This window comes from Heterocephalus glaber, unplaced genomic scaffold (genome assembly GCF_053883595.1).
Source record: "Heterocephalus glaber isolate CG9 unplaced genomic scaffold, H.glaber_assembly_v1.0 deba00001608, whole genome shotgun sequence".
NCBI lineage: Eukaryota > Metazoa > Chordata > Mammalia > Rodentia > Bathyergidae > Heterocephalus > Heterocephalus glaber.
Window position 1 is genome coordinate 16,157,611 of NW_028258379.1, and position 15,560 is coordinate 16,173,170.

The following is a 15,560-nucleotide window of genomic DNA, read 5'->3' on the forward strand; positions in this document are numbered from 1 at the left end:
GTTAAGGCAGTGATTCTGATAGTTGTGACTGGGGCTCATTTGTAGAAATTACTACTTTGGGGGACCTAGCACATGTACGTGGAAAAACTTCCCAGGTGTGATTTCTATTGTGCACCCCTGGTAAAGAACTACCTGTTTAAAGCATTCTCTCCAGCTTTCAATTCTCTGTGCCATCTATTGCCTTCCATAAGAAGAGACTGTGTGCACAGGAAATCCAAACAGATGTCTGGGTACCCTCAGGACATGGGGAAATCAGCTGAGGTCTGCTTTTGAAAAGGCCTGGGGCAATGCGTGTGGGGCCTATGTGTGGGACTTGTGTGTGGGACCGCGGGTGAGAGTCCAGATGCTGTCTAGTTTCAGCGGTATCACTAACGAGCCCTGTGATTTGGGGGAAGCCTACTTTGCAGTGCCCAATATCCTTGAGTGTAAATGGTGCTGCCTCGCTTCTGTTCGAGAGCGCAACCGAGACAGTGCTGATAGGCATGACAGTCTTTGGAGACCACTGCGAAGTGCTCAGTGTGCGGTGGTCTCCCCAGAACGATTATGACCATCACCAGGCTCCCAGGGCTGTGCTGACCACAACTGCACAGACTGCTTGCCGTTGTGCCCGGGGACAGACCACACGGGCCTCAGTTTCCTCAGAAGTTGGCAAAGGAGGTGTCTTCGAAGAAGGGTTGACCCAGGACCCACAGTTTTTTCCCTCCGCCTGTGTCCTTAAAGTCTGTGGGAGGCAGAATCTCAGCACCAGATCCTTCCCAGGTTACCCCTCTGGTGGGCTGCGGTAAACTACTGTGTTTTAGGGTTTTGTTTCTTTGCTCGTTTTTAACCTCTCACTAGTAATTTTAAATAAAATATACATACATATATATATATATATATATATATATATATATATATGATAAAACCAAAGCTTATATAATACTTATCCTATTTGGATTATTTTCTGTGCTATAAAAAAAGAAGAAAAAAAAAACCAAAAACCAAAATACTGGTGGCAAGTCTTCCAAATTCACTTCATGACTCACTAATAGATCATGACTTATAGTTTAAGAAACACTGAGCTAGATTCTGTGTCTCTTGGGTCACTGTACTTCCTGAGGTGCCTTCCAGGGCTAGGCAGATAAAATAAATCCATGAAGTGGGGTTTTATTTCATACTACATTCCTGAAACACATAGATGAATTATTTGCATATTTACATTTCTTTTTTAAAAAATCACACTCCCTACCATTTCTGTAAGACATGCCTTCCACTTCGTCTACCTTTTGTTTTCTTACATTTGATATCCACCTAACTGTAGGAAACACCCCACCAGTCTCCTGACTCCTGTAAGAAAATGAGCAGTGTTGGGCTGGGATCTAGCTCAGTGGTTCCGCCGCCTGCCTCGCAACCCTAAGGACCCAAGTTCGATCCCCGGTACCAAAAAAAAAAAAGAGAGAGAAAATGAGCAGTGTAGACTCGGTGATTCAGAGTACATCCTGGGCCTGGCGGAAGGGAGCCCCGGAGAGGGTGGAGCTCAGGCTCCTCAGCTGCAAGCCCAGTTACCAGGCCTTTTATCAGAGGAATCTAGAAATCTGGACTTTAGTACAGAATCTCCCAACTTGAACAGTGAACTCATGTTAAGTAAAATCAACTGGCTCAGAGTAAACTCATTTACAGGCTGGAGAAGGCCTGGATCAGTGGCAGAGGCTCCATCCCACCATACAGACGGTGCCCCAGAACCTGTTATTTCTGCCAGAGGGAGAGAGAACATGCCACCTGAGGGCATCCCTGCTGCCCATCCTCAAGGGTGCCATTTTGGTCTCCTCCTTCCTCTATGGAGAGAAATGAAAGGAGGAGTCCCTGGGCTCCCCCAGAGGGATGGAGAGCAGGATGTAGGCTCCACAGCAATTAAGCTGAATATTAAACTCACCCCCTTTTTGGATGTTGAATGGATAATGGCAATTAAGCAGTCTCCCCCCGAAGACTAGCACTAGCATTATTGTTTCTTTCAGAGATGAGTACATCTCCTGTACAAATGAAATCGCTGGCCTAGGCTCCCTAGCCTCTGTATCCTGCTTGTCTTCTCTTACCCTCCATCCAGGCACTTCTGTTGGTAACCTACTGGCTGAGTTGTTTGGACAGTGGGGCTATGACATTTGACTTCATGAGGACAGTTAGAAGCAGTGGTCCTGAGGCACAGTGGGAGCTAAGACAAGAGCCTTCCATCCTTGCACAAAGGAGGTGACTTGGCAGCTCTGGAGTATTTATTACTCAACCTTTAACTTCAAATAGACATTAGGATCCCTCATTACCCAGCAACACCATGGTGGTGACACCCAGACTTCCTGTTGTGCTTCACCTTGGCTTATCTTCACTGCTCCTTGTCCCACTGCCCTTTTACCCTGCTGCTCAGTCTCCTCCCTTTAAGAGTTACAAGCCGCAGCCTGCAAGGTCTCCCTGTTCGTCCAAGTTCCCTACCCATTCTGTTTCCATCCTGACTTCTATTTTCTGTTTCTATTTTTCTATTTCTTTTAAATGGTACAGTTGATATAGTCTAAATTTCATGGAAAGTAATGTTTTAAACTCGAGCTTAATTTTATTTTTTGACTTTTTTAATTGACAAAAAACTAGTGTATAATTAGACTCTTGGGAAGCTATTTACATCTTGCAGGCATTGATAGCTGACTCTGACCTAGTTCTTACTGGTGAGGGCTGTGGACCACACTGACAAGGCCCTTCGGTGCATTCTGCCTCGGGGCTGTTATGATATTGCTCATCCTGGTCCCAAGTTTCTGACTCTAAAGAACTCATTTAAAATAAAAACAATGCTGTTATTGTGGGAATTTTCAGACATATAGAAATATCAGGATCATGTACCTTACACCCAACTTTAATCATCGTCAACATTTTGCCAGTCTTACTTAGAAGACTTTATTTATTTATTTTTCTTGGTTTTTTGAGGTGGTCCCACTATGTAGTCCAGGCTGGCCTGAATTCACAGTGGTCTTCCTGCCTCAGCCTCCTGAGTGCTGCGATTACAGGTGTGTGCCACCATGCCTGGCACTTAGAGGTGAATCAGTGTTTCTCAGAGTCAGTAGTAACCTGATTTAGATTAGAAGTAAATGGAAATTTGTTTAAAATGCATAGTCCTGGGCTCTCTTACTGCTGGGCCTAGCAGCCTGCAGGTCAGATGTGTGAGAGTTGCTGCTTCAGGTACAGGTTGGTCGAGCAGATGTTCTGTTCTCATGGAGTGTCTCAGGGCTGGCTCCTCACCCAGCACTGCTCTCAGCATCTCTGGTCTTTCATGTGGATGGCACAGAACAATAGTTGCTGGGCCTGTGCTGGAGCTTTTGCTCCTGGAAAGCTGCACATACTGACAACTGATACTACCAAAGAGACCCAGAGCCTCGTCATAAAAGGGTGCTTTACTGGTGGGTCGGTTAGGTGTCGAAGGAGGGCACCATATCATCTGTATCGGTTTGAGTTTTAAGCTTCTTGTTCATCCTGCCCTTAAACCAACAGTATAAAATTTGGCGTTGTGCTGGAGTAAGGTGCTAAAAAGGCACTTCGGTGTCTGCAGTTTCCTCCTGCCAGGTACAGGGCTTGGGCAAATACAGGTTTGGGATGTACTTAGTTGCCCCTGCTTTTGAAACCCTTTCTTTTCTTTTCTTTTTCATTAAGTTTATTGGTACATTTTAGGTATACAATACAGTTACGTTCATCATTGGGAACTTGTACCTGTACATGATGTATCTGATTCTTATTTTTTCCCCCATTCCCCTGCCCTCCCTTCACCCCCTCCACCCTTCCCTGTTCACAAAGACTTTGTTTCCATTTTTTTCCTTTTCTCTTTTTTTTTTTTTCTTTCCCCTACCCTTCCCACTTCCCCTACTCCTTTAGACCTTTTTTTCCTATTTTACAGTATCAGTTATACATTTTGATCCTTATTTACACTTTTAGTTTTTCACACCAGAGAAACTATTTGGTATTTACACATGAGTCCTATTTCTTTCACTTAAAGAGTATGACCTCAGTGTGCATCCACTTAGCTATAAATGTCTCTAGTTTCTTGTTCTTTATGGCTGAGCAGTACTCCATTTTATAAATAAACCACATCTTCTTTATCCAGTCGCCAGTTGATGGGCAATTGGGCTGTTGAAATCCTTTCTTAAGGCACTACCCCACTATATGAGCTGTGTGGGTTCTCATAAACCTTGTCTTTTTATTTTTCAGGTTGGGAAGGAAGGCTTCTGAAGAGATAGAAGAGTATGTTTCCCATATGTCTCATGGTGACCTTTCTCAGCACCACATGACTGCTAACTGTTACTGGTTCAGCCTGTGTTGAATACAGAATTTTTAAAAAAATTGAATCTGGCTATGGTAGACTGGAATTGTGTATACTGGATCAAGGGTTTGGGTAATACTGCCTCCTCAGCTGAAGGTCTGGGCTGTGGCATCGATGCCCATATTAAATCTCTCACTGTGGTTTTTAACGTTGTATGCCCAAGTTTGGTGGACTGACTTCAAAGCAATGCCAGCTTCCTAAGCCTGGGCTTCTCCTAAGACATCAGAAAGAAAGGAAAGCCAGGTGTAGTGCCACACGCCTATAATCCCAACTACTCTGGAAGCTGAGGCAGAAGTACTGCAAGTTCAAGTCCAGCCTGGGCAACTTAATAAAACCCTGTCTCAAAATAAATAAAAATAAAAAGGACTGAAGCGTAGTGGTAGAGCACCCTGGGTTTGATCCCCAGGACTCTGAAGGGAGAAAGTTTCTAGACAGAGGTGACTGTAAAGGCAGGGCCCCTGGTCTCACACCTCTGTGAGCAGGGAACACATCCATGTCATAGTCTGTGTGCCACTGCCTTCTGTGACAGTGTATCATACCACCTGTGAGCCATCCGGGGCAGACTCAGTTCCCCAATTAAGTGTGACCAAGACAGTGGAGGAAAGCAGGTACAAGGGCATTTTGTCTAGGAAAAAGAATGGATATGATAAAAAAAATAATAAGGCCATTTCTTCTGTGTTGAAACTCATTTGCATCTCTCCTTCTTTTTTTGAGCTAGTCACCGGCTCAGACAGCAGAGCCTAGATGGATCAGATGATGGAGGTAAGATGCCCTTAAAGGATGTCAAAAGAGTTTCTAGAGAGACCCTAGAGCCCCCCAAGAATTTCTTGGGCTGCAGCCCTACTGAAAACCTTTGCGGTGGTCTCATCACGAATGCCAGTTTGCCTTTCCATCCCTTGCTGAGTGCTCTTGCCTCTGCCTTGAGTACCTCATGCCCTTCTTTATCTCCTAGCCTTACTTGACCTCAAAACCCAGCTGAAGTAGTATCTCCTGGCATCCTTCCCTTCCCATCCTACTCCCTCTCTGGCCCAGATATTTTTTCTCTGTGCTCCTACAACCTTCCCAGCAAACCTCCACTATAACAACCAGAACCAATACTAACTGGGTGCTTATTATGTGCTAGGCTTCAGCTCTGGCAGCTCTGCCAGAATCTCTGTGTTAAAACATCGACTCTCACCACAGCCCCATAAGGTAGTACCATTGTCATCCCTATTTTACACTCATGGAAGCTAAGGCACTGAGAGATTAAGTTGCCTGAAGTCACTGAGCTTCTAGGTGACTAGAGCCAGGATTCCAGTCCAGTTAGGAATATCACACTTTATTCTTTGTGGGCTTGATTATTTTCTCCCCAGGCTCTAAGCTCCTTGACAACAGATACCACTTTTTATTTATCTTTGCATCTCAGAGCATGACACATAGTAGTCCACTAGTATTGACTCTGTAGATGAGAGGGAGACAGGACTGAAAAGGTCAGCAGCTGTGGCTTAGCACAAGCCTATGTTCAAGACTGAAAAGATAAATTCTGTGTATATCTTTAAGAAGAAACCTACTGGAGTAGAATTTATGGTTGGGACCAGTTATGGTTTGGATATAAAAGTTCCCCCAGAAGTCTCTTGTGTTCAGAGATAAAGCTTTTGGAAGGAGATTAGATCATGAGAACTCTGATTTCCTCAGTGGGTGAATCCATTGATGAGATCCTCATTTGATGGCATTATTGGGGATAATAGAAATTTAGGAGATGGAGCTAGTTGAAGGGAGTGGATCATGAGAACATGGTTTTGGGGACTAGTTTTGGGCTCTGGCCCTTCTTTTCTAGTTCTTCCCCTTTATCTCTGCTTCTTGGCCATCACCAGGTGATCGATCAGCTTTCCTTTCCATGCTCTTCCTCTGTGGTGTTCTGCCTTGTCACAGGCCTAAAGCAATGGAGCCAGCCAACTATGGACTGAAACCTCTGAAACTATGAGCCAAAATCAGTCTTTTCTCCTTGAAGTTATTTTTCTCAAGTATTTGGTCACAACTATGGAAAGCTAACCTAACTTACTAAAGCTTTTTATTTTTTATTTTTTTAGACCAATATATTTACCATTTCCATACTGCTTATTCCTTTGTGGAGTTGGGTTTTTTGTTGTTGGTTTTTTTGCTTTGTTTTGGTTAGAGACAGAGTCTTGCTGTGTAGTTCAGGCTAGTCTTGAACTCACTGTGTAGCCCAGGCTGGGCTTGAAATCCCATTGAACCTTCTGCCTCAGCCTCCTGAGTGCTGGGATCACAGGCATGCGCCACCACACCCAGCACTCCTTTGTGTAGTTTCTATCTGGTATCAGTCCCTTGCTAAATTACCCAGCCTGATTTCAAACTTGTGATCCTCCTGCCTCAGCCTTCTGAGTAGCTGGGATTATAGACATGTGCCACCATGCCTGGCTTGACACTAAAGATCCCCCTAAGGACAGGAGTCACATCATTCCAAAGGAGTTTCAAGGAAGAAAAGTAGTCCCAGAAGGTCAAAATATCAGTCACAGGCTCATCATTCTTGAGCATTTTCTTTACTTTCCAGCCTCATTTCTTTTTGCCAGATCTTCGTTTTTAGTTCTACCCACTAAACTCCATTTAGCTTCTCGATTTCTCCATCCACTGATTCACAGTGACCCTGTTAACTAAGGAATTTGCCTTTCTGTTTTCCCAGACACTTACCTGGAATGTCTTCTGCCAGGCTGAACTGGCAGCTCAGGGATTGGTAGCTGCTGGCCACACTTGTGATCTGCCTATCCTCATATAGAGTCAGCTGCTCCAGCCATTGGTTGCATAGGACAGGAGGATGTGCCAAGGGACTCAGGGGGGCAGGGTCTCCACTGGGTGTTAATTAGGACAGGCGAGAAGAGGGTGAGGCGCAGCGTGCATGGAAATTGTACTACTGGAGCAACGGTCCCCAGGTCAGGCCTTGGTGAAGGAGGAGTGATGAAGCAGTTTGTAGCCGGTTTGTAGCCAGTCTGGAGTGGTTCGTTCGAGGAGGGAAAACACAGCAAGTCGTTTCCTGCAGTGGATATTTTTTGCATAGCTTCAGTCCCCTGTTGCTTGTGTATTTGATCCAGACACCAAGAGACTTGTGTTTTAAACAGAAAAACATTAAATTCAGGGAAAATGATTGTTAGAGTTCTTTGGCAGAAAGTTCCAGATTGAAGCATAAGAAAACCATTAAAGTCATGGTCCTGTTAAAGGGTTGCTTAACTGGTATTCTTCTCCAGGCTTTTCCCTACTCTGTCTTGAACTTTTTTCCAGCTCCTTTCCAAGAACCTCTGAAATCCTCCTCACTCCACTTTCTTCTTATGGAACTCTGTAGGCCACCATGGACCACACCTGCCATTCCATAGGTTAAGAAACTGAGACTTAGAGATTATTGTTCAGGAAAGCAGGACTCAGCGAAATTCTGGTTTTCTGACTCCCACGAGAACACTTGCTCTTATGCCCATGATCCCCCAGCGTAAGCATCATCATTTATTACCAAGAATTCATCATGTGCCAATTACCAAGCCTGGTGTTTTACATTCTCTCCCATTTAATTCTCAAAACATCCTATGGGAGCTGGGGATTTAGCTCAATGGTTTCGCCGGCTGCTGCTCAAGCACAAGGACCCGAGTTCAATCCCCAGTACCAAAAAAAAGAGAAAACATCCTATGGGAAAGCTTTTTTTTTTTCAAGTTAACTTTATTGAGGTCTGATTTGTGTACAGTAAACCTTGTCTATTTAATATGTGCAATTTAAGCCAGGTATGATGGCTACACTTGTAATCCCAGCACTCTGGGCAGGAAGATTGCAAGTTCAAGTCCAGCCTAGTCAGCTTGGCAACACAGTGAGACCCTATCTCAAAATGAAAAGGACTGAAGATGTAGCTCACTGTGAAGGCTCTGGGTTCAATTCCTGGTATTGCATAAACAAACAAATAAATGTAGAATTTTTACTTGTGAAGCAGCTGTGAAAAAGGAACCCTCCTATATTGCCAGTGGAAATGCACACTAGTGCAACCGCTATGGAAATCAGTATGGGATTCCTAAAAAAACTGAAACTAGAAGTACCATTTAACTGAGATCTTCCCCTTATAGGCATGTTCCTGAAAGATTTAAAGACATCATATTACAGTAATACATGTATACTAGTATTTATTGTAGCCCAATTCATAATAGCTAAGTCTTTGAAGCAACCTGCATGTCCATTAACAGATGAACAGGTAAAGAAAATGTATTATCTACACACAATGGAGTGCTACTCTGCTATAAAGAAGGGTAAGTTTGAGTCATCTGTAGGAAAATGGGTGCAATTTGAAAACATAATATTAAGTGAACTAAATCAGACACACAAGCTTAAATACCATATGGTTTCTCTAATATGAGAAATCCAAAATATAAATGAAGAACAAAATAAAAGAGATAAAAAGAAACAGGGAGATAGATTTTTTTGCAAAAGGGAAGGTGCCCACGAAATGGAGGGGTGGGGAGAAGAAGGGAAAGTGGAAAGAATTAAGATGTGTCATGTACATACACCAGCTACCTTAAATGAATGTAATGTAATCATTATGTGTCACAAACCTGAACTAAACAACAACAGAAGAAAATGAGTGAAAGGGATTTAGAGAGATGGAGGGAGGGCAGTGGGAAGGCAGGGAAAGAGTAAGTAAGAGATGCTAAGTAGATATACCTCCTCCCTAAGATGAATGTAAACATTATGTGCACTACAAAGACATACTAATAAAAAATTTAAAAGGAAAAAAAATGTATAATTTGAGCTTTTAAAGGGGTGAATACCCTGTGAAATCACCAAACTACAATCACTATGTATAGAACATTTCTACTACCCACAAAAGTTTCCTTATGCCCCAGTCCATCCCTGCTGTACTCCTGGCTTCAAACAACTACTCGGGCGTGTTATTGTTTCATTTTCTAGAACTTTATATAAACAGAAGCATAAGTAAGTACACATTTGTGCCTAGCTTTTTTCATGCAGTGTAAAGAATTTGAGATTTATCCAAGTTGTTACCTGTATTATTAGCCTGTTGATTTTATTGCTGAGTCGTATCCCTTATATGGACATACCACAGTGTGTTCCCTTGTTCAGAGACAGCTGAATTGGTCATTATCCCTATTTTAAAGATGAGCAGACTAAGGCAAAGAATGGCAGCCTTGCCCAAGGTCAGATAACTGGTAAATGGCAGCACCAGGATTCAGAGACACAGATCTTGACCCCAACGCTGTTGTCTTCAGCCTTTGTCATGACTCTGGTGGCCTTCCACAGGTAGGCTGTATTAATGTCAGCACCCGGATGTTTAATATACAGTGCCTAGATGGACGGAATGCTTAGTAAAATTTCATTAAAGTAGGAAAAAAGAAAGATACCAATTTTCAGGAAATACCTCTAGTATTTCCATAAAGTCCATAAACTTGAATATGAAATTTGTGACTTGGCCTTATTTTGGCCCTGGAGGTTTGGAGCATGAAATCTTCCTGTCATAGTGCACTTGCTTTTACCACTAGGAGGGATGCCTCTTCCCTGGCATAAATCTGTTGTCCGTGCAGTTATGCTTGTGTCCTTTAATGGAAAATCAGTTCATATGTTACACTTCACACTCAACTTAGCCCATTTCACTGTATGTGAATGTTTAGAATCCATTATGCAGTAAGAGTCATATGTTACATATAACTAGTTTCTAGAATTATCTTTGCCCAGAGAATTACTTGGTTGGCTAGTGAAGGCTGCTCCTTTGAACACAGACTGTCCCGTGGGTGGGGAGACTTCAGGAGTGATTCCCTCAAGTCATCCATGGAGGCTCATTTACCAGTGTCATTCAGCAGCTCTTTGGGTACCTGTAAGGAAACCAACTGGTTCCTTTGAAGAAACTCACACGCAGGCTCTTTAGTGGTCAGTGCACGGAGCTCTTTCACCTGAGAAAGGCCTGGTTATTTTCTTACACACCAGTAAGGATGGATGATAGTTACACAGTCCCAACAAAGAGCAACTAGAAATGCAGATCTAAGGTCAAATAGGCTCTTTCCTCCAGCTGCCTTGCAGGCTAGGTTTTATTGAGGGAAGCTCGCTGCTGGGGCCCACATTGCCCAGATGCTGGAAACAGTGATAAGTGAAGCAGTCTCTGCTCTGCAGGAGCTTCTGATCCAGCAAGACAGTGCCCTTGGTCCTTTCTCTCCCTGTCTTTAGACTTTGGGGAGCCCCGACCTTCTAGGTATATTCCCCAGCATTCCACATCCCTAGCCCCCCCCACTCCGCCCTGGGTCTTGTCACCCATATTCTTCCCTGGGGAAGATACATTCTGTCTTCCAGGCCCCTGACGTTTGGGGAGAATGGAGAAATGCTTCCTCCTCCATCTGTGCCCTGTGCTTCCCAGAGAAGGAACAGAAACATAGAATGGGGAAGAAACTTTGAAGATCACGTGTGATTTCAGAATGAGAAACTGAGTGACAGGAGTGCCTTTGGGATCTGTTGGTAAACTGGTGGGATCTTTTGCAAGACCATGGCCAGGCTATAAATTTGTACAGCCAGGCAGATGATACAAATGTATGAAACAGCAGAAGTGTAAGGCAATAGAGTGGTGAAGCCTGTGGGGAGCTCAGAGAGAAGATGGCACAGCCTATAAGTTTTCAAATTTATATTTTAAAAATGTCAGAGGGGCTGGCAGGTTACATGCTTAGCATGTGCAAGGCCCTGAGTTCGATCTCCAGCACCAGAATAAATAAATAAAATAATTTTTTGAAAACACTTAACAAGGCGAGGTGTGGAGGCACACATTTGTAATCCCAGCTACTGGGGAGGCCAAAGCCGGAGGATTTCAAGTTCAAGGCCAGTGTGGGCAATTTAGCAAGACTGTCTCGAAATTTAAAAAATAATAAAAAGGGCTAGAGGTGTATAGCTCAGTCCTCCCTGGGCTCAATCCTTAGTACCACCTAAGCAAACAAAAACATTTTGTAGAAATGAAAAGAAATGGCACATGGCTGTAATCCCAGCTACCTGGAAGGCTGAGGCAGAGGGATAATGAGTTTGAGACCAGCCTGGGCTATGTGGGACCCCATCTCAAAAAAAGAAAAAAGCACCTTATAAACAACACATCTGCAAGTTGGATTAGGCCTTTGGGAACTGATTTGCAAATCCTTCACAAGACCTTGTGGAGCTCTGCTCTAAAGAAACACAAAACCTTGTTGGAGAAAAAACATAGAAGATGAAAAGCACTACAAGAGTTCAATAGCCAAGACTGCAGGATAGCAGATGGCAAAGGCAGCACATGGTTGTCACCATATTAGTGGACTACAGTACTAACAGCCACAAGATCAGAAGAGCAGGCGATCCAGGCAAGCTGAGAGCACTTCAGGAAGGAGAAAGGACTTGTTTTGTTTTTCTTCACATTTATGACTTTCTTTATTAGATGTTTTTGTGACATAATGAATACATTCATCATGGGGAGTTGGTACCTGAACATACCACATCTTGATTCTTTTTACTTCCTTTCCCAGCCCCTCCCTCCAAGGACTTGTACTAGGTCCTGAGGATGAGTAGGATTAGCAGAGGAGGTGTGAAGGCCTTTTAAGGCAAGATGCCCGGCATAAGGAGAGTGAATAAGGAATTGCCCACAACCAGGAGAGAAGCTGGTTCTGCAGACCTAGCCCGACTCATCCATTTTCAGCTGCAGATATACTGACTCCTCTCAGAAACTGCCTTTGAGGAGGCTCTGAAGAGTGCCAGTCATCTCACTTGCTGATCCTAGGTAGAATCACACCCTCCTCTTGCTAACTCAGTGCTTCAGGGAAGTCGGGATTTGTGATTATGGAAAGTAGCTGAATGATGCACAGCCAAACCTCAGAATGACCAAAGGGTCCCCGAATAATAGGGAGGCAAAATTGATCTCTACTCAGATGACTGTCTTTTGATGGCATATCCTCCATTCTGAGTCAAGTATCTGACTTGCCCTAAGGCCTTCTGACTTCTGTCAGGTTGTATGGCATTAGGAAAGAACATCAGGCCTGAGGTTGAATTGCAGTCAGTCTCTACAAGTGACTGTGGACGGCCACTCACTGAGTCACCCTTCCCATGGCCGTCAACGTTTTGAACACTCCTATGTGTGGTGCATGGGGCTGGACACTGGGGATACAGTGGTGAACAGAACATTTATTGTCCCTGTCCTAATACCACTTACAGTCTGGTAAGGGAAATAGGAATTAAACAAATTGTCACACATCTAAGTAAATGGTGAAAAGTGACCCTGGCAGGAAGAATACGGTGCTATGAGAGAGGCTGTCATGGAGGCCTGATTTGGACTGAGTGATGAGGGAGGGCCTGGCTGAAGAAGGAAGTGCCTTGGGATTTCAACTTGTTAGAAGAGTAGAAGTTGGCAGGAAAGGGGTGGGGTGGCAGTCTAGGGGTAGAAGAGGGAGACAGCACTGTAAGGGTGTGTCACCTCCGTAACCTCTGCAGGACGGCCAGTGCCCTCCAGCTGTTAAGCCCAGCTTGCAAAAGGTAAACTTGGGATGGAATGTGGTACTATAAAGGTTGCCTTTGGAGATGGGACACCATGAATTATCTTTAAAAAAATACAGAACCAGCTGCAGTGGTGCCTGCCTATAATCCCGGCTATTTGGTAACCTAAGAAGGAGGATGGAGAATTTGAGGGCAGCCTGGGAAACTCAGCAACACCCTGTCTATTAAAAAAAAAAAATTATTCAAGTCAGATAATCTCTGAATATGCAGTTAGACATGAATTCAGCTTTCAAATTGTTTATGCCAGAACTAAATTCAAGTTAGAATTTTTGTTTTTGGAACTCGGGATGCTTGCAAGGCAGGCACCAGAACCACTGAGCTAAATCCCCGACCCTCAAGTTAGAAGTTTTGAACCCCAAAACATGTTTGTAAACCAGTGAAAAGTCCCTGAAAGCAGGAGTTTAAAAAAAGTTGATGTTGGGGCTGGGGATTTAGCTCAGTGGTTTCGCCACCTGCTGCACAAGCCCAAGGACCCGAGTTTGATCCCTGGTACCAGAAAAAAAAAAAAAAAGTTGATGTTTCTTGTGTTTAACTTGGGCCTTTAATGCACGTTACGTCACAGGACTGAGTGGACTTGTGACACCCTCTCCTGGCAGCTCCCAGCTCTTGGGCAAACACCAGCCTCCCTGGAGAGGGAGTCTTTGCAACCTGAGGTCCAGTTTTGACAGAATCAAATACCTCAAAACCTTAAGAATAATAAATCCTTTTGGCCAGCCAAAAAATGTTTAATTCCTAAAGGACAAGCTGAGTTGAGCCACTTCTAGCCAGGGGCGATTGAGGATTCAATTCTGCAAGTGTAGCAATCTGGATGATCTGAGAGCTCTGAGTTTAAGGGTAATTGTTCAATTTTCTATCCATGTCAACAGGGAAAATAGGTAAAAGTGGCTAAACACAGTCAAGCAATGAGGCTGGGAGAGATGTGAGATGAGGGCTGTCGGTGGAAATAGAAGTGTGCTATCTCCAGAGGGCTGTCTCCCGCCACTCCTCCATCTCTCCCACTCCCTTTATCTCTGTCTCTGGCCTCTCTAACCCTCTTTTGGGGTCTTTCTCTTTCTTTTATTAGTCCTTCTGCCATATCCTTCATCCCTTCTCCTGCAAACAGGAGAGTCACTGTGAGCCTAAACAGCTTTAATGAGGAGAAAGACAAAGTAGAAAGAGAAGAACAGATCCACTGGAAACCTGTTGTCTCAGCTCCATCCTTAGTCAGAGGGTCATGGTGTCACTTTCCCTCCTCAAGCTGAAGGCAGCATATGGGGCTTCCTAGGTGGATCCTAAGCCTGGTTCCTTTGCACCCCCAATTTTATTTAAACTATTGTAACTACTACTGATATTTTATTAAATATAACTCCTTAGCTTCAGTTTGTTTTTCTAAGTTCAAAGTTACTAGACACTAAAGTCTTTCTAAACCCATGCTGTCCTACCTTTCTCTAGAAATCCACATACAGGGTCTCTGCACCGGGCAGGGATTATAGGAAATTGGAAAGGGAGTGTTGGTGTCACCGGTCCAAAGGCTCAGCTGCCCTTTCTTGCCTGTGCTTTGTTCTGCTTATGGGTTGTTGGATAAGAAATGGGAAAAAAAATCATCTTTGAGGAAATAGTATTGACAATTAACACTTGTCAGTGTTTGCTGTGAGCCAGGCAGTGTGCTAAGTGCTTTACCAGCGATGTGCCAGTTAACCTATGAGCAGTTCTGAGAAGACATTGGTTATCACCATTCTACAGAGAGGAAGTTAAAGCTTAGTGAGGTTAAATAACTCACTGGGGTCACATGGCTAATAAGCAATGATGTGCTCATAAATTAACAACCAGCTCTCAGGCAGGAAAAATGTCATGATCGGTAGCATTGGCCAGTTTCTCTTCTACCATGGCTGGTTTTGGGCTACTAACATGACATTGCTGACCAGAGTTAGGAAGAGATAGGCCACAGCACACCAATATATTGTATTACTACCCTAAAGGTACATTAGATATAAATGATTTTGAGAATTTTGATAAAATGTAAGGCATGATGAGTATTATTACATTTTAAAATATAATTTAATTATAAGGGTGGATAACTTCATCTTTATTGTTGTTTGTTTGACAGCCTCATTTTAGTCAGTTTTCAGTTACTCTAATAAAATACCCAAGGCAATTAACTTATAAAGAAAAAAGGTTAATTTTGGCTCATAGGTTTGAAGGCTGCAGTGCAAGATGAGGCCCATTGCTTTGGGCCTCTGTTGTGTGAGATGGTAGTGATAAGGAGTGCACAGAAGAGCAAACTGCTCACTGCATGAGCCAGGAAGCAAAAGAGAAAGAAAAGACCGGGGCCCACTGTCCCCCTCTAGGACACAACAACCCCAGTGACCTAGGGCCCCCCACTAGCCCCCACTTCCTAAAAGTTCCACCACTTCCCACCCTGGTAGCACTGACCTGGGGAGCAAGCCTTTAACATAGGCCCTTTGGGAGACATTCACCATCCAAACTATAGCAAACCTACATGCAGAATTCTTAGAAATTTAGCAAGTGGCTCCTCTGAGCCAGTGTGAGCTGCTATTGCACACTAGTACTAGGAAGTGGCGGGGCCAGGGTTCAGTCGTGGTCCTTGTCACTCCAAATCCCTCTGCTCTCACTGGCCTCCTTGCACCTGCTGTTAATAGCTGAGATGCCTTTCTCAGTCCACTTACTGAGGGGACAGGTCTCTGCACATTCTTCTAGCACCCTGTTT

At 43.9% G+C, this 15,560-nt stretch overlaps 1 protein-coding gene across 1 annotated transcript in view; it reads left to right on the forward strand.

Annotated features, from left to right (window-relative positions):
• Positions 1–15,560, forward strand: part of Ift43 (intraflagellar transport 43) — an 84,880-nt gene that overhangs the window by 55,955 nt on the left and 13,365 nt on the right. The window contains exons 4-5 of the mRNA XM_004837152.4: positions 4,216–4,248; positions 5,046–5,089. Of these exons, the coding sequence (XP_004837209.1) occupies positions 4,216–4,248; positions 5,046–5,089 (77 nt within the window). The remainder of the gene's footprint in view (positions 1–4,215; positions 4,249–5,045; positions 5,090–15,560) is intronic.